Source organism: Gobio gobio, assembly GCF_949357685.1.
Source record: "Gobio gobio genome assembly, chromosome: 17".
NCBI lineage: Eukaryota > Metazoa > Chordata > Actinopteri > Cypriniformes > Gobionidae > Gobio > Gobio gobio.
The window spans coordinates 50,396,858-50,420,672 of record NC_137110.1 but is presented as its reverse complement, the minus strand read 5'-3'; the positions used below and the strand labels follow the sequence as shown (position 1 = coordinate 50,420,672).

At 37.8% G+C, this 23,815-nt stretch overlaps 1 protein-coding gene across 2 annotated transcripts in view; it reads right to left on the bottom strand.

Annotated features, from left to right (window-relative positions):
* ralgapb (Ral GTPase activating protein non-catalytic subunit beta) overlaps positions 1 to 23,815 on the bottom strand; it is a 120,514-nt gene that overhangs the window by 60,241 nt on the left and 36,458 nt on the right. For both annotated transcript variants that reach the window (XM_079841694.1, XM_079841695.1), the window contains exons 8-9: positions 13,090 to 13,241; positions 5,631 to 5,838 (exon numbers count right to left, since the gene is read on the bottom strand). In XM_079841694.1, the coding sequence (XP_079697820.1) occupies positions 5,631 to 5,838; positions 13,090 to 13,241 (360 nt within the window). The remainder of the gene's footprint in view (positions 1 to 5,630; positions 5,839 to 13,089; positions 13,242 to 23,815) is intronic.

The following is a 23,815-nucleotide window of genomic DNA, read 5'->3' as shown; positions in this document are numbered from 1 at the left end:
AATGGATGACGCATGTGTTTCCATTTATGCCTTTGGCAGACGCTTTAATCCAAACTGACTTCGGGTGTGTTCACACTTGTAGTTCGGTTCTCTTGGCTCATTTGGACCAGAAATGAAAATGGTTCATTGTCAATTTTAACACCGAACCTAAAGTTACAAAAACGGCTTTTATGACGGATATTTGGACGCAACATCCAAAAGAATTCTGTGTGCTACATGTGCTCAGTGTATGAGCTATTTTCACCAGATGAGGCTTAGGAGTCCAAACAGCGGCAGGAATCCCTCCGTCCTATTCCTGCGTAATAATCAAGAGCTGATTATTATATGAATAATCATGAGTGCAGCGGCGAAATGATATTACACATCGCCTGAAAATAGTCCCCAGCGCTCTCTGTGTGAGCAGGTCGTCATGTTGGTTATGTTGACGTCCTATTTTCAGGCGCTGTGTAATATCATTGCGTCATGGGACGGCTCACAGCTCTTGATTATTATGCAGGAATGAGAGTCTAGTTCCTAACTAGAGCTGTGCGATATTGAAGAAAAATGCGATATGCAATGCCTTGTTAAATAATGCAATATTCAATTTGGGATACGATATTGCTTTAAGTGTGTAAAATGTATTTAAATTATATTAAAACAATTATTTAAGAAATGAGAATGATATCATTTATGGGTTTCACATTCTTTCTGGGAAAAGAAAGCATCGCTACAACTTCTGAAAGTGACCAGCAGTGTTTTAGCTAAAATTGATGTCACAAATCGGAGAATATAATTTTAGCATCAATGTAAACAAACAAAACAATTCCTTCCCCAACTGATATTGTTCGCTTAAAGCATAACCGACTGTGTTTACTCGTTAAGACATAACTGTGTGTGTATTGGACAGTTTGAGGGTGTAACAAGGCACGAAACAGAACTAAAGGATCACGCTTTCAGAGAGGCGGCTTGTGCGCACGTTTCGGTGTGTGTGTCAGACAGCGCGAGACTGCAAGGAGTTGTTTTTCGCAAGTTATTGTGTTTAATAACTCTTTTTAATGTCAAGCGCATCACATAAGTAACTAACATGTGCTACAGTCTATTCTCTGCTATATGCGTCGACCTAAAACGTACACTTTTCACAACGTTGAAGTAGCCTATGAAAATCATTCAGATATTGCGTGTCGTTGCGATATGCATATCGTGATTTGAACATTTGCGATATGTCGATATATTGCGCAGCCCTATTCCTAACCATATCGGTCTAGAAAAACACAACTTTTCTTTTCCGTCTTTTTCTTAGTACACAATTTAACTATACACATCACAACATGTAAATAGGAAAATGTTGGCGTTATTTTGTCACTAATTGAGCGGTAGGCTAGCTGGAGCCATTTACCCCCAGTCTTTGTGCTAAGCTAGGCTAGCGGTGGGTCAGACAGAGTTACGGCACCAGTGTTGGGAGTAACACGTTACAAGAGTAATACATTAAAGTAACGTATTACTTTTTGCTGTAACGCAGTAGTGTAAGGCATTACTAATCAAATTTCAGTAATATTTTACACTGTACATGCTCAGTAACGCTCACGTTACAACACACTTTTAGCCCAAAAAAAAGAGGCAAAAACGCAAGACAACAAATAAAAACTGCAAGTAAGTTATTAACTGTTCGTGGTCAGTCAATAGCCGTGTGTGGTGTCCAAGTTTGTAAATAAAGACTAAATGACAGCTCGCGCTGGCCAGTAGAAAAGCGGCTAAAGACGGCTGTTCAAAGAATAGCACAACGGCGAGCGTATTGAGTATAAACACCGCAAACGGACGAGGCGCGCGCGCAGTCAGCAAAACGAAAGTAAACAAGGTTTAATGGATGAAGATGGCAAAGACGACGTATGTGCATTAATTGGAGTTTGTCAGAGATAAAGACAAGAGGAACATAATAGTCAAATGCAAATGCAGTCAAATGCAAGAACTATCGACGTCGCGAAATAGCACTAGCAATTAAAAAAAACAAAAACATCTCGCACTTTGTGCATGCCGGTTTTGTGTTGTGAACCTCTCGAATTTAAAGAGAATAAAATAATGACAACAATAAGAAAAGAACAAATGTGCATCTTGTCATGACAGAGTTTACATACAGTTCTGTTGTGTCTAATATGAATAGACCCAAGCTATTGCCAGATATTCACTTTACCTCTACCACACTTTTAACAGACGTCGATCGTTTGTGATTCATCCGTTCTTGCATTGTCTTGAGCCTTCATTTGCAAATAGACCCTTTTCACAGACTGTGATGATGCGTTTTAACGGTCATCAATATCGTAAATCCTGCAACGTTTTTTGTATTTTCACAAAAAAAAAAAAAAAAAGTACATTTATAACACTAATACTTTGTATTTTATTACTTTTGCATCAAATTGAGATAAAAAAAAGTTACCGCTGCTGTGAGGGTGTTTAGTAAAAGCGTCTATGGGAGTGATGGTAAAAATGAACATATTTCTCTCTTTTCACTGCCGTTATCAATCTCACTCTATTTTTACCCTCTTTTTGAAAGTTGTGAAATCACTACTGTGGCGTTTTTCTTTTGCTATGTGAGCAAATGGGCACACACACAAAAATATTTAATGTATTCTCTCATTCACAGCTATAATATTTAACCCAACTATGACGATTTCCGCTCTGAGAAACCCGGAAATATGAAAAGGGTTTATTATATGCTATATTGTTAGTAGCCTGGATAGCCCACAGTCATTACGCTGCATCATATCGTCTTCAACTGGATGTAAAATGCTCTGTATTTTGTCATTTTCGAATGTTAAGTTCTATTTCTGGTGATATTTTGGTGAAAGAAACTCAAAAGTAATACAGGAGTAATGTAACGCATTACAATTCTGAGACAGTAATATTGTAAGGTAACAAATTACTTTTAAATAACAGTAACAAGTAATCTATAATGTATTAGCGTTTGGAAGTAACTTGCACAACACTTGAGCAGTAGGCAAGCTGGAGCCATTCACCTCAAGTCTTTGTGCTAAGCTAGGCTAGCTGGAGCCATTCACCTCAAGTCTTTGTGCTAAGCTAGGCTAGCTGGAGCCATTCACCTCCAGTCTTTGTGCTAAGCTAGGCTAGCTGGAGCCATTCACCTCCAGTCTTTGTGCTAAGCTAGGCTAGCGGTGTGTGCGTCAGACAGAGTTATGGTACGGAGATGAGAATGGGATGGACTTCTCTAAATCTGGGGGATACGGTGAATAAGATAAAGTCGGCGTGATCCTTTAAAGCTGCAGTCCTTAACTTTTGGTGCTCTAGCGTAAAATGGATTCATGATGTACTCAGAAATAAAAGTTACGGACTGCAGCTCTAACTACATCGATATCTCATATGTGATAAAGATTAGAATCAAGAGCTCATCCAGGTTTGGAAGCGGACCACTGGTTTCGGTTGGGTTGGCAGCGTTCACACTTATGAACCGCATTAACAGAGCAAATCACACCAGAACTCATTTTAATTGAAGCAAACCTACCAAGTGTGAACACACCCTTACATCGCATTAAGGAACACATTTGATCAGTTCATGCGTTCCTAGAAATCGAACCTATTGCTAGTCTCATGATATACTGTTTGAGCTACAGAAATACAATTTGCTGTGATTTTAAAGGGTTACTTCACCCAAAAATGAAAATTAGCCCATGATTTACTCTCCCTCAAGTCATCCGAGGTGTATATGACGTTCTTCTTTCAGACGAATAAAATTGGAGTTATATTACAAAAGTCCAGGCTAATCCAAGCTTTATAATGGCAGTGACTTGATGGCTAATTTTTTCGTTCATAAAAGTGCATCTAAAAATCTGCACTTTTATGATGGATGGATGCACTTTTATGATGGATAGATGCACTTTTATGATGGATGGATGCACTTTTATGATGATAGATGCACTTTTATGATGATTGGATGCACTTTTATGATGGATGGATGCACTTTTATGATGGATGGATGCACTTTTATGATGATAGATGCACTTTTATGATGGATGGATGCACTTTTATGATGGACAGATGCACTTTTATGATGATAGATGCACTTTTATGATGGATGGATGCACTTTTATGATGGACAGATGCACTTTTATGATGGATAGATGCACTTTTATGATGGATGGATGCACTTTTATGATGATAGATGCACTTTTATGATGGATGGATGCACTTTTATGATGGATAGATGCACTTTTATGATGGATAGATGCACTTTTATGATGGACAGATGCACTTTTATGATGGATAGATGCACTTTTATGATGGATAGATGCACTTTTATGATGACAGATGCACTTTTATGATGGATGAATGCACTTTTATGATGGATAGATGCACTTTTATGATGGATAGATGCACTTTTATGATGGACAGATGCACTTTTATGATGGATAGATGCACTTTTATGATGGATAGATGCACTTTTATGATGGATAGATGCACTTTTATGATGGATGAATGCACTTTTATGATGGATAGATGCACTTTTATGATGGATAGATGCACTTTTATGATGGATGAATGCACTTTTATGATGGATAGATGCACTTTTATGATGGATAGATGCACTTTTATGATGGACAGATGCACTTTTATGATGGATAGATGCACTTTTATGATGGATAGATGCACTTTTATGATGGATAGATGCACTTTTATGATGGACAGATGCACTTTTATGATGGATAGATGTACTTTTATGATAGATGAATGCACTTTTATGATGGATAGATGCACTTTTATGATGGATGAATGCACTTTTATGATGGATAGATGCACTTTTATGATGGATAGATGCACTTTTATGATAGATGAATGCACTTTTATGATGGATAGATGCACTTTTATGATGGATAGATGCACTTTTATGATAGATGAATGCACTTTTATGATGGATAGATGCACTTTTATGATGGATGGATGCACTTTTATGATAGATGAATGCACTTTTATGATAGATGAATGCACTTTTATGATGGATAGATGCACTTTTATGATGGATGAATGCACTTTTATGATGGATAGATGCACTTTTATGATGGATGGATGCACTTTTATGATAGATGAATGCACTTTTATGATGGATAGATGCACTTTTATGATGGATGAATGCACTTTTATGATGGATAAATGCACTTTTATGATGGATAGATGCACTTTTATGGACTTCAAAAATGACCCATCAAGTCACTGCCATTATAAAGCTTGGAAGAGCCACGATTTTAATATAACTCTGATTGTATTTGTCTAAAAGAAGAATGTCATACACACCTAGGATGACTTGAGGGAGAGCAAACCATGGGCTAATTTTCATTTTTGGTTGAACTAACCCTTTAATTGTATTTTAAATACAATTTCAAGTCTCTATGTGTGTATAGTTGGCGAATGATGTTCACGTACAAACAGTTATAAAATCCAGAACATCAAACATCTCAAAACTCTAAAATCTACGCTAGTGTAACACTGGAGACGAACCCTGAATGTGGTACAATCTTGCAGGTAGGAATATTTTGTAAAAGAAAAAGAAATAAAAACACCCTCAACAGGTAAAACAAGTAGAGAAATGAAAACAAAGGAAAACGGTTGAGCGCAGTATTGATTGAATCACTGTGTTCTGGTCTTACCGGTCATGCTGCTGTCTCTGCTCAGGCCGGAGTGGAGTTTACAGTGGACCAGCGCAGCGTCAAACAGCCACTGGCCAAACAGGTTCAGCACGCTGTTGACCTTTGGCCGGGTCGGAGCGGGCAGAGGTCGCGGCTCGGAGCTCGTCTGGTTTGGGCTGGAGAGAGGGGATGTGGAAGACGGCTGGTGCGACACTTTGGTCTGGCCAGTCTGTGGAGCGGAGAGTAAATTAGAGATGTTTTGAAAAATGGAAATACAATGCATTTTTTTTTTTTTTTATGCAAACAGACAAGTACAATATTTACAAATGAGAAATTAGATGAACATTACATAGACCAACAAAACATACATTATGGTCAGTACGATTTGGGTATATATGCGTGTGTTGTGTGTGTGTGTGTGTGTGTGTGTGTGTGTGTGTGTGTGTGTGTGTGTGTGTGTGTGTGTGTGTGTGTGTGTGTGTGTGTGTGTTCGTGTGTGTGCAACTGTAAGTGTACTTGGGTGTGAGGATGGAAAAATATATGAACAAAGGAGCATGTAGGAAAGTACAACAGACATAACCAGAAAAAGAAAAGAAAATTAAATACAATGCATTTTAACTGCATATGTGAAGTATTTCTGAGGATAATAAACAAGAATTTTTTGTTTTAGTTTAGGACTTTAGATTAGACACCAGGGCCCGTATTCATAAAGAATCTTAATGCAAAGAGTAGCTTCTTGTGACAAAATTCTAAGAAAATTCTTAGAAATGTGGGCGTTTACCCTTAAAATGAACTAAAAAATCCTATTAAAGAAAAAAAGTAATTCAGAAAGCATCTTAACCCTTAAAAGAGGTCTTAAGGTCAAATTTGTTAGGAGCAGGGACAAGGACTTTTAAGAGGCTTAAGAGTTTCTTTAGCAGTGGAGAAAATGGCAGAAAGACGAAGAGGGAGAAGAAATGTGTTGCAGACGATGGATGACAGAGACTTAAGACGTTATAGATGGTGCAGGGATCATGTTTGTTGCATTAAATCCAACTTTCAAACCACCAATTAAATAGACATGCCAGCAATCTGTGAAATTAGAAAGAATGGAACAATGTTTATAATTCTAAGCCAATCAAATACCTTATAGGAAATTAAAAGCATGGTAAATAATAAAATGATTTATATACACTGAAAAAAAATGATTCGTTGAATTTACTAAAAAATGTTATCGTAAAGTGGTCGCAATCAATTTATTTGATCTTAATTTAAACAAAAACACATGCAATTCCCATAAAACCAATTCATTTTTTAAAATTAAAATCAAAAAACTAAATTTAAATTATTTAAACGAGCACAAATTAATTATGCTTAATTTAATGGCGTTATTATTAATGGCGTTACTTTCCTGTAGCTCAAACTGTAGAGCGTGGCGCTAGCAACGCCAAGGTCATGGGTTCGATTCCCAGGGAAAGCAAGAATTGACAAAATGTAAAAATGTGTACCTTGAATGCAATGTAAGTCGCTTTGGATAAAAGCGTCTGCCAAATATATGAATGAATGAATGAATTTAATTTTTCAGTGTACATATATATAATGTGTGTGTGTGTGTGTGTGTGTGTGTGTGTATGTGTGTGAGTGAGAGAGAACGGTAAAATAGGACAATTTGCGCTTGTAATTTCAAAGTGAAGGTTTAGAATAGACCCTATACTTAAAAGCGCTCCTTTTTTCCCCTTTTTGGACAACCAAAAACCCACCGTCTTTTTGATTTTTTTATAGTAATAAAATAAGTTAGTTCAGTTAGAGAACAGACAAAACAAATAAAAACTGAACGTCTCTGCTTAATAACGCAGGATCCGACCGTGAGTCTCGGCAGCGGCAGGAGTCATTCTTCAGATTTAAGAGTGAGGAGCTGACTGAGATGATCGCGCAAGATTTGGTTTCAAAGCGAAACGTAAAAGCGTCTATTTAAGGGAGTTTGTCATTTGTTTTGTTGTTGTGTTTTTCATTAAAAATAATAGGCTAATGAACCCACAATTCAAGCAACCCGCAGCCGAATTGGCGCTAATTCAAAACCGAGAGTAAAATGTGCACGGCGCGCATTGTTTACTTTCGCCTGGCTCCGCAGTGCGAGCCTCCGCTACGCTGACTGTGCGCATTTATTTTTGCCGCGCGCACCCTCGCGCTCGTGCGGGTGCGTCGAGTATAAACAAGGCTTTACGGACGAACTGTTATTCATTCATGGCGTGCATCTCAATCATAAACTGATCAATGCTTGATCAGTGCCCTGACTACTGAACTAGGGAACTGATTGAGACGCACCCATGGCCTCACAGAGCGCGCATTTACAGACGAGCTGTCATTCACGGTGTGTGAATACGCAACACTGGCGCGTTTTCAGTTCAGAGCGCTCGTGTGCATGTTACTTTCGGTGCAATTAGTGATTTAAAAGCCTCCGCCGGTGATCCCGGTATTACCGGTGTTGTCACACATCAATTAACCGGTGGGAAAATTTCCTCACCGTCACATCCCTACAGTATGGTAAATAATAAAAGGATTTATATACATGTATATAATGTGTGTGTGAGTGAGAGAGAACTGTAAAATAGGACAATCTGCGCTTGTAATTTCAAAGTGAAGGTTTAGAATAGACCCTATACTTAAAAGCGCTCCTTTTTTCCCCTTTTTGGACAACCAACCAATCACAGTCTTCAAAAGACTGTGTCATACGTAGCAACGGGGTTAGCCCCGCCTCTTCACTAAGATAAACGTTTTTGTATTTTCCTTGCTCAGAGTTGCTCTCAGATCGGTCCCGAATAGCTCTTAAGCTAAGACTCCTACGTAAACGTTTTTCAGCTAAATTAGGAGTTTTCTGAGAGGACTCTTAGAATCTTTATGAATACGGGCCCAGGGATGGAAATTAGCACCAGCCAAATGCGGGTGATTTGTGTTGTTGCGGGTAAACTCGCTTCACCTACCGGCCACCGTGGCGGGTAAATAAAAATAGCATAGCTACTGTTTCAGCTGGACGGCGGACACTTTTAGAGGAGGCACACCTTCAAAAAAATGTGGCGTTACAAATCAAATCCACAATAAGTAGTAGAGAAGTTAATTTGCGCGTGGTTGCGTTTTAGCGGTTTTGTTGCCATAGCGGCGGAGTCTGGAGAACATGCGCTGGAAACTTGCACGGTTTTTAAAAACATATCGAGCTCGTGTCGCGTCCGCCGTTTGAACACAAGAGGATCTCCAGATAAAGAGCTGAAGATAAAAAAAGATATCAATGGGTCTGCCAGTAACTCGTGATGAACCTCAGGCCAAACTGCACACTTTATGAGAAGCATTTCAGTGTCTCAGACTGACTGACTTAAAGCAGCAGCGCTGACACACACACACACACACCCCTGCTTCTAAAGGTATAGGCCTATTGTTTTTTAAATAGATAATATATTTATATAATATCCCATACGTTATCAGAGCTTGGCAGACAGAATTATTATGTATATTTTAGACAGGTTAATTAATAGATTATATCCTAATTAATGTTATTATTAATGTATCATTTTAATCATACATAAATAATCCTGCCATAAAAAGTTTGACATTTATTAAAAGAATATTTATATAAAAATGGGACAGATAATTACATAATAATATAGTCATAATTTAAGTAAATTAATAAAAAAAATTGAATTTCAGAATTGTCAAAAAAGTGATTACTGGTTCATAATGACTGCTTAAAGGGCCAGTTCACCCAAAAATGAAAATTCTGTCATCATTTACTCACCCTCAAGTTGTTCCAAACATGTTTACATTTCTTTATGTTGAACACATATGAAGATTACTGTGGAAGTCAATGGTGCCTGGGTACAGACTTTCCTCAAAATATCTTCTTTAGTGTTCAGCAGAAGAAAGAAACTCACACAGGTTTGGAACATCATGAGGGAGAGTAAATGATGACAGAATGTTTCAGTTTTGGGTGAACTATCCCTTTAAAGTGCACCAAATAGGCTACTAAAGAGTTAAATTAAATAATCAAATGTAAAATAATATAAAATGTTATATTGTCGTGAATGGGTGTCCCTTATTTTGCCAGACTGAAGGTGGCAACCCTAGTATGTCGTCAACACGCTTCAGAAAATGCCAAAACTAATAGTTTCATTGTTGGGACTAAAAACCTAAAACTGGAAGCCATTAAAGACCACGAATCATCCAAATGCCACATCCATTAATCTGCCCGACTCATTTAATGAAGTGTGTATCAGTTCATGGTTTGTGTGTGTATAAGAGAGAAAGACAAAATGTCAGTATTTCATTGAGACTTGAGATGAAATAAACTGCTTAAGTATTGTAGAGCTTGTAGTATTAATTACTAATCGGTTAAAAACAAGAAAGTGGCCGGTGGACAAAAGAGTTGATTTCCTGTTAGACACTATTGGATGAACGGGATTGAGCTGAATAATGACACCATTATCTTCTGTAGAGCTGCTTTACAGCTGAAATTGAGTTTGTTTGATAATTAATTATGCGACATTAACGCGTTATTTTCCTGTTTATTACTGTGAAGCTGCTTTGAAACAATCTGTCCTGTATTAAGCGCTGTATAAATAACAATGTGACTAGATGTGACACAAACTCGTCGACTTTAACCCTCATCCTTCCCTTGCGGGTCAAAATCACCCAAAGCCCTAAAATTATACTTCATTTTTTTGGTTTTGTCCAGAAAGCTCATTTAATTTAATTTTGATATTTTTTTACATTTTTTGGGAGATTTTTTGAGATAAAAGTCCCGCTGGCGACTGTGGCATAATAAAAGTCCCGCTAGCGACGGTGTCATAATAAAAGTCCTGCTGGCGACTGTGGCACAATAAAAGTCCAGCCGGCGACTGTGTCATAATAAAAGTCCAGCCGGCGACTGTGTCATAATAAAAGTCCCGCTGGCGACTGTGGCATAATAAAAGTCCCGCTAGCGACTGTGGCATAATAAAAGTCCCGCTGGCGACTGTGTCATAATAAAAGTCCTGCCGGCGACTGTGTCATAATAAAAGTCCCGCTGGCGACTGTGGCATAATAAAAGTCCCGCTAGCGACTGTGGCATAATAAAAGTCCCGCTGGCGACTGTGTCATAATAAAAGTCCTGCTGGCGACTGTGGCACAATAAAAGTCCAGCCGGCGACTGTGTCATAATAAAAGTCCTGCTGGTGACTGTGGCATAATAAAAGTCCAGCTGGTGACTGTGGCATAATAAAAGTCCCGCTGGCGACTGTGGCATAATAAAAGTCCCGCTGGCGACTGTGGCATAATAAAAGTCCTGCTGGCGACTGTCATAATAAAAGTCTCGCTGGCGACTGTGGCATAATAAAAGTCCCGCTAGCGACTGTGGCATAATAAAAGTCCCGCTGGCGACTGTGTCATAATAAAAGTCCTGCTATATTAAGTTTACTTAAGGCATATTCAGACTATGTCTGCTAGAATACTCATCAAGATGGACATGTTGACACACTTTTTGTGTGAGTTTGTCCGTTCAAGAGCAAGACTTGAAAGAGAACTCAATATTTGCGCGCTGTGAGATGTGTGCGCGCTCTCGGATGAGTGCACAGAGACAAATTTTCTCACAGCACGCGCGGCTTCTCATTCGCGTCTTCTGGCGCTACACCCGGGTGATGACGGCGAAAATTACTGGTCAAATTCGAACATACAGCAGCACTCGCATGCATTGAACAAAGTTTACAAAGAGATCATTATTTGAAAAAAAAAAATAAATAAATAAAAATTGATATATTTGAAGGACTTTTACGCGGCACCCCGGTTGGGAAACACTGTTCTAAACTAATGCTTGCTGCATTGTAACGCACATCACATGGAGATCGCACGCACACAGAAAAATTCAGTAGCAGTCACATAAATGTAGACTTAAAGAGCACCTATCATGGCATTTAAAATGTTCCAAATATTGTTTTAGAAGTCCCCAACAACAGTTTTGCATGCATGCAATGACAAAAAAGACTTTAGTTTTCTCATAATATGCATTTATTTTTACCTGTTTTGACAGCGATTCTCAAATGATTCCTTTAGTGATTCACTTTTCAAAACCCCGCCTTTACGTGAAGCTAATCTGCTGTGATTGGTCCGATGACCCAGTCAGTTGTGATTGGTATAGTCTGTGCAGATATTTTCGGAAACGGAACGCCCATCAAAGTCTTATAGTGACAGTAATTTGTTAATATGTGTCAGGAGTTATGAATATGAAAACCGCGTCGGAACCGTTTGATTGTAATGTGAGCCTCAGCTGATCTCATTCATAAAAAAACTCCTCTATTCTCCTCACGAAGACTCGCGACAAATCAACATCCCTCAGGGCTTTTAGTTCAAAAGTGTGCAGATGAGGAGACATATTGATAGATTCTCATATGTCTGTGTCAAATTTCTAAACAGGAGTATTTTTTATTCAATACTTCCTCAAAATGTGCAGATATAGCCTAATCATGAGCGATTGAGTCTCTTATGTGTTGTTTTCAGCTCATCCTGGCAGCCGGAGGGCGCTCTGTGCACATGTAGTCCATATATATGGTACAGACAGACGAAGAAGAACCATGTGCCATAATAGAAGTCCATAATAAAAGCTTCCTGAGATCGCGAAACATGCAAATAGACACATTTGACGATTAAATAAACACACAATCGCGACAATGTATGGTTTGTCTTCAAGCCACTTAGTCTTCAAATGCTCATCCTTGGGCAGATGAAAAAAGTTTGCTTTTGAGTCGCACTTCAGAACACAGCGTCTCGTCGCCATGATGTTTTCTAGTTTTCACTGGCGTCTCGTGGCCATGATGTTTTCTAGTTTTCACTGGCGTCTCGTGGCCATGATGTTTTCTAGTTTTCACTGGCGTCTTGGAGCAATAAGTGGGCGTATCGTATTCAAATAACTTGACAAGTTGACGTCATCTAGTCAGAGAAAAAGCTTCGGTCTTCTAACGATTCTTAAAAATGACTCAGAGTCGACTCTTACTTTTGAAAGAAAATAACTATATATACGGTGCACTGTCATATTTCAAAACCAATTGACAATGTCATATTGTTTTGTTCACTTAGATCTATGTTACACACTACATGAAAGGTACATTTCAAAATTCCATGATAGGTGCTCTTTAAGGGAGGCAAGTTATTTTACCTGTGTATGTGCAATTATCAAAACGGCCACAAGATGGTACCATTTACCTGGGAATCCGATATTACAAAAAAACGATACCCGATTTTGTACTATAATAACCCTGATCAGAACAGAAAGAACTTTAATATATATCATCAATGGTTTGGCATGACCCTTACCCATAAGATCAGCAAATCCATATATATATACGGTGCACTGTCATATTTCAAACTTTGCAGGATGTTTTTGTTCACTTAGATCTATGTTACACACTATATGAAAGGTACATTTCAAAATTCCATGATAGGTGCTCTTTAAAAAAGTCGTTCAACTACTAGATGGTCATACCGTTGAGGCTTTGCTGGTTGTCTTGGCAACAGCGGTGGGGCGGTGCCGGCGGTTGTGAGGGGGTGTGGTGTTGGTTGTTGTTGGGGGCGGCGGCATACTGAGCCTATTAACAGGTGTGGGCGGAGCACTGTCCGATCGGGGGCGGGATATACCTGTGGGACAAACGAAACGGGTAGAGAAGCAAGAAAAAACTAAGAATTAAAACCTAAAGGCTTAGTGTGGATATTACAAGGACACTTGAGCGATCACATCTGGACACATATTCAGCCATAAAGCCCAACATGCCCAATGTTTATTTAAATGCAGGATATCATCTCAGCATATCCATTTCAGCCCTAAAATATGGAGAAAATGCAAAAAGTTGATGCTTTTTAGATGTCGACATCTGATGCTTCTTGGATTTGGCCATTTCAATGTCACCAGCAAGGCCAAAGAATTCAGCTCTACGACAAGACAATCACTAAACAATAAAGCTGTTAATTTGGAGCACATTTGTTGTATAAATCTCTGTTATGTGTAAAACGGAACATGTATATCCATGTTGAGCACTGATTGGGTCAGTAGTGCAAGATTCACCAACTTTAAAGGGTTAATTCACCCAAAAGTTAAATTCTGTCATTTACTCACTCTCATGTTGTTCTAAACCTGTATACATTTCTTTCTTTCACTTCAAAGAGATCAAATGCTTTGGTTCTCGCCAGCTAAGAAGAGGTTAAAGGTGCAGTGTGTATTATTTATGAGGATCTATTGACAAAAATTCAATTTAATACACATAACTATGTTTTCAGCGGAGTATAAAGACGTTACATAATGAACTGTTATGTTTTTATTACCCTAGAATGAGCCGTTTACGGTGAAGTCGCCATTTTGTGCCGCCATGTTTCTACGGTAGCCCTAAACGGACACACTGCTCTACTCTAACGCTAAAACTTACACACTGCACCGTTAAATATGGCGCACTATGATGATGTTTTTTTTTTGTCCTTACCACTGTCGGCTTTCATGGTATGTAAAAGAGCAGAGTAAACATTCTTCTAAACATCTCCAAAATAGAAAGTCATATGGGTTTGAACTGACATAATGATGAGTAAATGATTATTAATATTGGGTGAATTATTCCTTTAATCCACACACAATAATCTTGAATTAAAAACACAGATATCCCTCGCATTACGAGCCTTCATTTCGCTGATTTATTCGTTTGAGTTAAAGAATGAACTATAATTCAATTAGTTATTTGATGACACTGTTAGAAACCATTCTAATCCTTTTACAATTTTACTCCAGAACACTTAGGCCTGGTTTCACAATCAGGGTTTAGATTAAACCAGGATTAGGCCTTAATTAATTATGTTAATTAGGACATTCAAATAGCCTTAATAAAAAATAACTTTACTGGTGTGCATTTTAACCCTCAAGCCAGCCTCGCATTTACTGCCCTTAATCCCTTCTTCGTGGACACATTTGGGCACGAACGTCACAAGTGTGATTCCAAAAAAAGCATTTTTTAATAAATGTTATATCACCATCTTTGATCAAATTAATTCTATGAATGTATGCCTTTTTTGGTGATTTTTTGGGGTATTAATGAATTTATTTACCTCTAAAAGTACCATATTTTTTATGTAAAATATGCTTATTTTTGTTATATTTAACATTTCTTTAACTTCAGTAAAAAAAAAAATATATCAGCAAGTTCAGAGAGCCAAAACCTAACAATGTGTTGACTTGTGACATATGATGGTATTAATTTCTTTTTAAAGCTAAAATATCATTAGCCACTAGATGGCAATAGAGCTCAATGGCTGCATATGGGCTGAACTCTGTAAAACAATGTTTTAACAATTTTTTTTAATTGCCCAGTTATTGGCTCATTTAATTCCTTTGTTTGTGTATGTGTGAGTGACTGTTTTATTTGACAAAAATAAAAAACTTAAACTCACTTTTATAGGCTCATTCAATGGCTTTCAATGCAATGTGTGTGTTTGAGTGTGTGTGTGTGTGTGTGTGAGAGAGTGTTTGCCACATTGAGAATGTTGTATAGGCTCACTCCTTCACTTGTGGGTATGTATGATCTGCATTGTGTTGGATTTATTGATTTTTATTGGACAAATAAAAAATAAAAAAAACTCGGAATTACAGTTTTTTCCATTCATTCCTATGGGTGCCGCCCATTTTTGTCCACTAAAGCGGGATTAAGGACTTTTTTTTCAAGCACTCAACATTATAGAATCGAGTCAGTTATTTTTGTGTGTGTTCAGGTGGCAAACTTAGGAAAAGTAGCCAAGTCTTGTACCGCTCAGATTAAGGAAAGTATTTAAAATAAAAAAATGCCCTCATTTGTCCAGAAAATGGCTTTAAGGTTTTAAGACAAAACAATGACACCGGCATACTTTAAGAAGTTAAAACAGCTCAATAATGCATGTTAGTATAGGATTAGGCTTAAGCCTGGTTTGTGAAACGGGGGGTTAGGGTGATAAAGTTCTTAATTACGACTCGTTTAGTTGCTTATAACACGAGAGAAACCTGTTCACAGCATTTCAAAGAGATGCAACCAGATACACACTCCATTAAAGACATCAGATCATCACTGATGCATTTCCATACAGCATCCCCAGCTCAGCAGCTGATTGGCTGAAAATGCTGCTAACCCCTGCATTCAAATCTGGTTATTTGCCTAAAGCCTTTGTGGGCATACTGATTGGTCAGCAAAAGAAGCAGATCTCCCTTCAGAAAGCTCCATTGATTGTTGCCTGTGAGAGGAAAGCGGATATCATGTAAACCTCCACCTCTGCCGCCTCACAGGGGACATTAAAGAGCCCACATTTAACAAACATTAAGTTGGAGCAGGACATCAAAATCCTCGTCTGCTTTTTTCAGATATCCAATGGCCGCCAGCTTACAAATAATAAGCATAATTTAAAGGGTTAATTCACCCAAAAATGAAAATTCTGTCATTAATGACTTCCCCTCATGTGGTTGGACACCCGTCAGACCTCCGTTCATCTTCAGACACAAATGAAGATATTTTAGTGTAAAGCTGATGCTGAGAAAGGCTTCAGATAGGCCTCCATTGGCATTCAGTACATTTTGTTGGGGAAAAATTTAATCACAGAAGATTTATGTTTGAGTTTGAGTCCCACTGAGACCCAGGGGGGAAACCGTGGGATATCTAAAGGTGTCAGATCATTTAAATTAGTTCTAAGACAGAGAAAGGGGACCATTTGTATATTGTGTCTCACCTCTTGATCAAGGCGAAACCTTCAGTGGTAAAATAATATAAGTGGTATAATATATATAATATATAGTGGTAAAATGTCTTTATAAAGAAAAATAAATCTTTATAAAGACAATTGGAAAATGGTTTGTCTCTTATTAGTGATGTCAATGAATACATTTTTGCCATAACAATTTACACTTCCAAGACGCATAAAAGGCACTTAAAACGTCGTTACAAAGTCCATCTCACCACAGCGGCTCTACAATAATTTTACGATGCGACGACAATAGTTTTTGTGCGCAAAAAAAATCTAAATAACACCTTTATCCAACTTGTTCTTGTCTTCCGTGTGTGTCTCCACGACGCATGCGCGAGAATATGACGAAGCGCCAGCGTTCGGACACATGACCCAGAAGAGATTTGTTTACAAGCAGAGGAAGACGCGCGTGTCTAAGCTGTTGAATTCTACATTGATCGTGCTTTAGGTCTCGGATTAGTTCTCAAAATGGGACTAAAGTGAGCATTTCATGGATTCCCGAACGCCGGCGCTACGTCATATTCTCGCGCATGCGTCGTGGAGGCACACACGGAAGACAAGAACAAGTTGGATAAAGGTGTTATTTAGATTTTTTTTTTGCACACAAAAGCTATTGTCGTCGCTTCGTAAGATTATTGTAGAGCCACTGTGGTGAGATGGACTTTGTAACAACGTTTTAAGTGCCTTTTATGGGTCTTGTGAGTGTAAATGTACTGAATGCCAATGGAGGCCTATCTGAAGCCTTTCTCAGCATCAGCTTTACACTAAAATATCTTCATTTGTGTCTGAAGATGAACGGAGGTCTGACGGGTGTCGAACGACATGAGGGTGAGGAATTAATGACAGAATTAACATTTTTTGGTGAACTAACCATTTAACATTTGCTAGCATGAATTATGTTTCTAGTATGTTTTAACATGCTTCTTGAATGAATTAGCATTTTGCTAGCATGAATTAACATGTTGCTTTAGTTTTAACACAGTTAAGATTAATTAACATGTTTTGCTAGCATGTTTAAACACATGCTGCTATCATGAATTATGTTACTAGCCTTGATTTAACTTTGCTAGAATGTTTTAACCTGGGCTTACCTAAATTAGCATGTTGTTAACATGTTTAATACATTGCTAGCATGAATTAACCTTTTTCTAACATGTTTTAACACACTGCTAGCATGAATTAGCATGTTGTTAACATGATATCTATTTGTAGCATGAAATAACATGTTACAAACATGTTTTAACAAGCTCCTAGAATGAATTAACATGTTGCTAACATTGGTTTAACATGGGCTTACATGAATTAGAATGTTGCTAGCATGTTTTAACACATGCTGCTAACATAAATCATCATGTTGTTAACATTATATTTGCTATCATGTTTAATACATTGGTAGCATGAATTAACATTTTGCTAACATGATTTAACAAGTTGCTAGCATGGTTTATATTTTTTTAGCATTAACATGTTTTAACACGCTTCTAGAATTAATTAGTATGTTGCTAACATGTTTTAACATTGGCTTACATGAATTAGCATGTTTGCTGGCACATGTTGCGAACATGTTTTAACAAGCTGCTAACATGAATTATGTTGCTAATGAGTTTTAACACGCTGCTATCACTGATTTAACATCGCAGGCATGTTTAAACATGGGCTTACATGAATTAGCATGTTTGCTGGCACATGTTGCGAACATGTTTTAACACGCTGCTAACATGAATTATGTTGCTAATGAGTTTTAACACGCTGCTATCACTGATTTAACATCGCAGGCATGTTTTAACATGGGCTTACATGAATTAGCATGTTTGCTGGCACATGTTGCTAGCATGTTTTAACACGCTGCTAGCATGAATTATGTTGCTAATGAGTTTTAACACGCTGCTAACATGAATTATGTAGCTAATGAGTTTTAACACGCTGCTATCACTGATTTAACATCGCAGGCATGTTTTAACATGGGCTTACATGAATTAGCATGTTTGCTGGCACATGTTGCGAACATGTTTTAACACGCTGCTAACATGAATTATGTAGCTAATGAGTTTTAACACGCTGCTATCACTGATTTAACATCGCAGGCATGTTTTAACATGGGCTTACATGAATTAGCATGTTTGCCAACACATGTTGCTAACATGTTTTAACACGCTGCTAACATGAATTATGTAGCTAATGAGTTTTAACACGCTGCTATCACTGATTTAACATCGCAGGCATGTTTTAACATGGGCTTACATGAATTAGCATGTTTGCCAACACATGTTGCTAACATGTTTTAACACGCTGTTAACATGAATTATGTTGCTAATGAGTTTTAACACGCTGCTAACACTGATTTAACATCGCAGGCATGTTTTAACATGGGCTTACATGAATTACCATGATTGCTGGCACATGTTGCTAGCATGTTTTAACACGCTGCTAGCATGAATTATGTTGCTAATGAGTTTTAACACGCTGCTAACATGAATTAGCATGTTGCTAGCACGTTTTAGGCAGACTGCATACCAACCAATAAGTATGCTCACACTCATTCTGGGTAAAGATTTAAGGCCTGTTCACACCAAGAGCGATTACTAGATCAAGATATCGATAACTATATTAGCGTCCAATATCGTTTTTCGTCTGTCGCTTTAAATGCTCAAGCTCTTTAAAGCAGAATGGATTCTGATTGGCTGTCAATGTTTTTATCGTTCATCATTCCAACAGTTATCGTCCTTGGAGTGAATGGGCCTTTACTGTTGCATGGGAGCAAAAACAAGGCAATTAACAAGATAATTAATGACGTATAATTGATTTCCACAACACATCTGGATTTAAAAGTGCTTGTGTGTGCACAAAACACCTCTGCAAATCTACAGTCCTCATCAAACTCCCTCTTGATTAGTCAGAGACGCGTTATCAAATACCATAAGATGGGAGCCGGTCTCGAAAATTGTTCCGAGAAACAGCAACACCTGGGGAAAAAAACTGGATTACACACACACACACACACACACACACACACACACACACACAACAGTAACCTCTTCATAACATACATTATGACCCAGGGCTCCAGACTAACACACCAGCGCCACTCAGCTCTATCATAAAGTTAATTTAATCATAAAATTATGTTAATAAGTGCAGTTACTAATAATATTACACGTTTGTTTATTGGAAATTTAACAGTGAAGAGCTGAGCTTGAATTGACATGCAGATAAAATTAACTTTTATTAATGACAATAATGTGCAAAAACCTAATATTTATAGGGAAAATTGTAATATTCTATTCTTATTAAGACAAGACACTACAGGTGAATAAGGAATTTTTTTAAATTACAAGATATCACTGTGAAACTTCTCCAGTTTATTACTGGCATACACATAAGGAATAAATGTATTACAAGTTTTGTATACATTAATGTTTTAATATGCAAATGAGGCATTATATACTTAAATACACGCTCATTTGCATACATTTCCAAAAACAAAATCTGGCAATTGGACCAGGTTTAAAATTCGTGGTTGTATTTGTTGACATATTAGATGAGAGGGCTTTCACAGAGGGGATTCTGGGTATCTGATTTTGTGCTTTAGGAAATACTGAAAATAGCCTTAAAAAAAATTTTTTTGCCATGTTTTTTGGAGAAAAAAGGACCTATAACTCAGGATAGGATTGATATATCAACAAATCCCTCTGTAAAAGCCTTCAGAATATAGTTCAGTATGAGACTGATGCTTCTGAAGTGGATAATCTGACTCGGAGTGTGAGAAAAAACAGCCTTTAAAGTTTTATATTGTATAATTGCACACATTTCAAATGCCTCTCGGCGCAATTGGATAGACCTAAAACCAATCAGAGCGATGAGGGAGATGACGTATGCAGAGCGACCGAGAAACTCTGGCGTCTCTCAATATTCGTTCTTGTCTGTACTTGTGTTCTCAAATAGGAAATGTCCCCGGTTTCCATTTCAGGAATCTGGTCACCTTACCTAAACCACATATTAATGTTTAATAAATTATTTTTAAAATGTAAACGAAAAGAGGCAGGGTGTTTTATACTTCGTTTTATTATAAATATATAAGATAATCAATGTAGGCATAGCTACGCGTTGCCTGAACCCCATTCGTGTGGCTATTATTATTATGTTTAATTTTTTTTTTCATGAAATGAGGCAGTGGTGTTTTATGACATATTTCGTACGCGAACTTCTGACTTGCGTCCGTGACTTACCAAGTTTGACTCCGGAGAACGAACTCCCGAGGACGGGACGACACTAGTCCGCCTACTATGCTAATGGACAGTATCACTCAGTATATATTTGTATATGTAGTGCAGGCAATGCATATTATCTTCAATGCATGTTTATAACAAAACAAAATATAAAAAACCCAGCCTCTTTTCGTTTACATTTAAAGAAGACCCATTCGTTTAGCCACCAAAGGGCCAAGCTGGTATCAGACTTTTGCCGAATCCAGTCGGTAAGACAGCGATAACATCTTTTTTAGATATAAAGGCTTCGAGTGTTGTTCTTTGCTCGGGTTTTAACGAAAAGGAGACGTTTAAATCGCTTAAAACAGACGCGATAGCTGATTCGAACGAGTGATGCTCCACAGCAGCGGCAAATCTGCTTCACTGTCGCTGCGCTGTCGTCATCGTGTAAAGCCCGCCCCAACGTTTCTAATTGGTGCCGCGATTTCTAGGGTTTAGAAATGGGTTTGAATGGACTCTTTGCCAGACTACTTGCAGAGCAAATCTAAATTTGCCGGAAGTTGTCTGGGTTTTCCCAGTCTAATCCGTCGCGCGAATGAGGCGGAATCGTGTCCATCGGACCTCCAGACACGTGTCATCGTGCCTTTCCATTGACTTAACATTGAAAACACTCGCTCCTGACGCTCTATTCGCGTTTGGTGTGGACTCAGCATTACGTTTTTTCAAAACTTCCATGTTTTTTTTTACAGTCTATGGTTTGATCTGATATCAGTGATTTATAACAGAGAATTCTGCGCCGAACGCTTCCACTAGATCTTGATGTTATTAAAGGGTTAGTTCACCCAAAAATGAAAATTCTGTCATTAATTACTCACCCTCACGTCGTTCGAGACCCGGAAGACCTCCGTTCATATTCAGACACAAATGAAGATATTTTTGTTGAAAGCTGATGGCTGAGAAAGGCCTCCATTGGCATTCAGTACATTTATACTCCCAAGACGGATAAAAGGCACTTAAAACATCGTTACAAAGTCCATCTCACCACAGTGACTCTACAATAATCTTACGATGCGACGACAATAGTTTTTGTGCGCAAAAAAAATCAAAATAACACCTTTATCCAGCTTGTTATTGCCTTCCGCGTGTGTCTCCACGACGCATGCGCGAGAATATGACGCAGATCCGGCGTTCGGACACATGACCCAGAAGAGATTTGTACAAGCAGAGGAAGACGCGCGTGTCTAAGCTGTTGGATTCTACATTGATCGTGCTTTAGGTCTCGGCGTAGTTCTCAAAATGGGGCTTAAGTGAGCATTTCATGGATTCCCGAACGCCGGATCTGCGTCATATTCTCACGCATGCGTCGTGGAGACACACACGGAAGGCAATAACAAGCTGGATAAAGGTGTTATTTTGATTTTTTTTGCGCACAAAAACTATTGTCGTCGCATCGTAAGATTATTGTAGAGTCACTGTGGTGAGATGGACTTTGTAACGACGTTTTAAGTGCCTTTTATCCGTCTTGGGAGTATAAGTGTACTGAATGCCAATGGAGGCCTATCTGAAGCCTTTCTCAGCCTCAGCTTTACACTAAAATATCTTCATTTGTGTTCCGAATATGAACGGAGGTCTTACGGGTCTCGAACGACATAAGGGTGAGTAATTAATGACAGAATTTTCATTTTTGGGTGAACTAACCCTTTAATTCTGTGGTGAATTCAAACGACTTCTCACTGGATCTCCAGATCTGTGTAGTAGCGGTGTCACGTGATCGAGATCGGCCCGTGTGTGAGCTATTATTGCTCTGAGCTGAGAAACCTTCGTTACGTTTGCCATTTGATGTTTCTCATGTGTAACAGAAAGAGCGGCTCTTATCAGTCGGCACGTGGTGGAGGCTCTAACAAAATTGAATTGCACCAGCAGGAAAAAAGGTTGCAAAACGCCAGCATTTGCATTCGCAGTCTGGAGCCCTGTGACCAGAATTTGAGAAACATTGTTATTGTTGATGTGATTAAAGTTACAGCCCTTCCAAACACCTCCACGAACAGAATCAGCGTGTCGGGGAGTTAACCCACTGTTAGTCACTAACTGATTGGGTTTGGACAGGTTTAGTGTACCTATAGAGGGAAGTCTGTCTCGAATATTACTCCTAGACACTGTGACCCCTGAGGAAACATAAAACAAGACCTCTAAAGAAATGTTAGAAACTGAGAAGGACACAACATGTTAGGCCATAGCGGCTAACCACTGAGCATGTGCAGTTAAGACTAATGTAACTTCACTCTTGGAACAAATTTAAACGGAATATATTCATTTAAAAACCAAAAAAAATTGCTGCAGACATGAGTGTCTCTTGAATATGGTCTGAATGAACAAATGAACCAAATCAAGCACATTTTCTATTCATTTGAATTCTGATTTTAAACGCCTGAACGTACTTGAACTTGTGTCAGTTAAACCAGACTGTGCTTTGCTTTAAAAATAAAGTTATAATATACTTTACGTACAGACTCTTCCACTGAAATGTTGTACTGAACATATTTTAATATCCAAAGTAATGTTTCTGATCACTAACTGGCTAGTTTCTTATGCATCTCATTGTCTCATTTTTTCCCAAATTCCGTTTTTGTCCATTTAATTTCTTTTGGATTCCGTTTTAATTTTTTGGACCCTGCTTTAATATCGCTTAAATACAATTTTAGTAATTAAAAAGCATGTCTACTTAATTGAAATTATGAAACTTATACAATTTAACATCAATTTATTAAAAGATTAACAAAAATTACTGTTATGTCAAATTACTATGAAATACGTTTTATTTATTTTTTCTCAAATTCCATTTTATCTTTACCAAATTCAGTTTTCTGTATTTTAATTGTTTATTTAAATTTTGATGAAAAAGCATGTCTAATTAATTAAATTCATAAAAAAATAAAATAAAAAAAAGTACTATTTTTTTTATGTAATGTCAATGCCCCCCAGAAAGTAAAAAAAAAAAAATGCATACAAAATATTCAAAAAACATTACATTAAATTAGGGCTGCATAATTAATCGAATTTGTAACCGTGATTACAATTACAGATGCCACAATTATGTAATCGTTCAATAAAATTTAATCGCAATTACACAAAAAAAAAAGTCCACTTATATTATTCTGTGTACTTATGTGTTTTTTTCTTTCTACAGGTTATCTTAAGTTTTTTCCCCATTGTTTTTATTTTTAGTATAACATTATAATATTGTGCATATTTTTACTTTTTTTA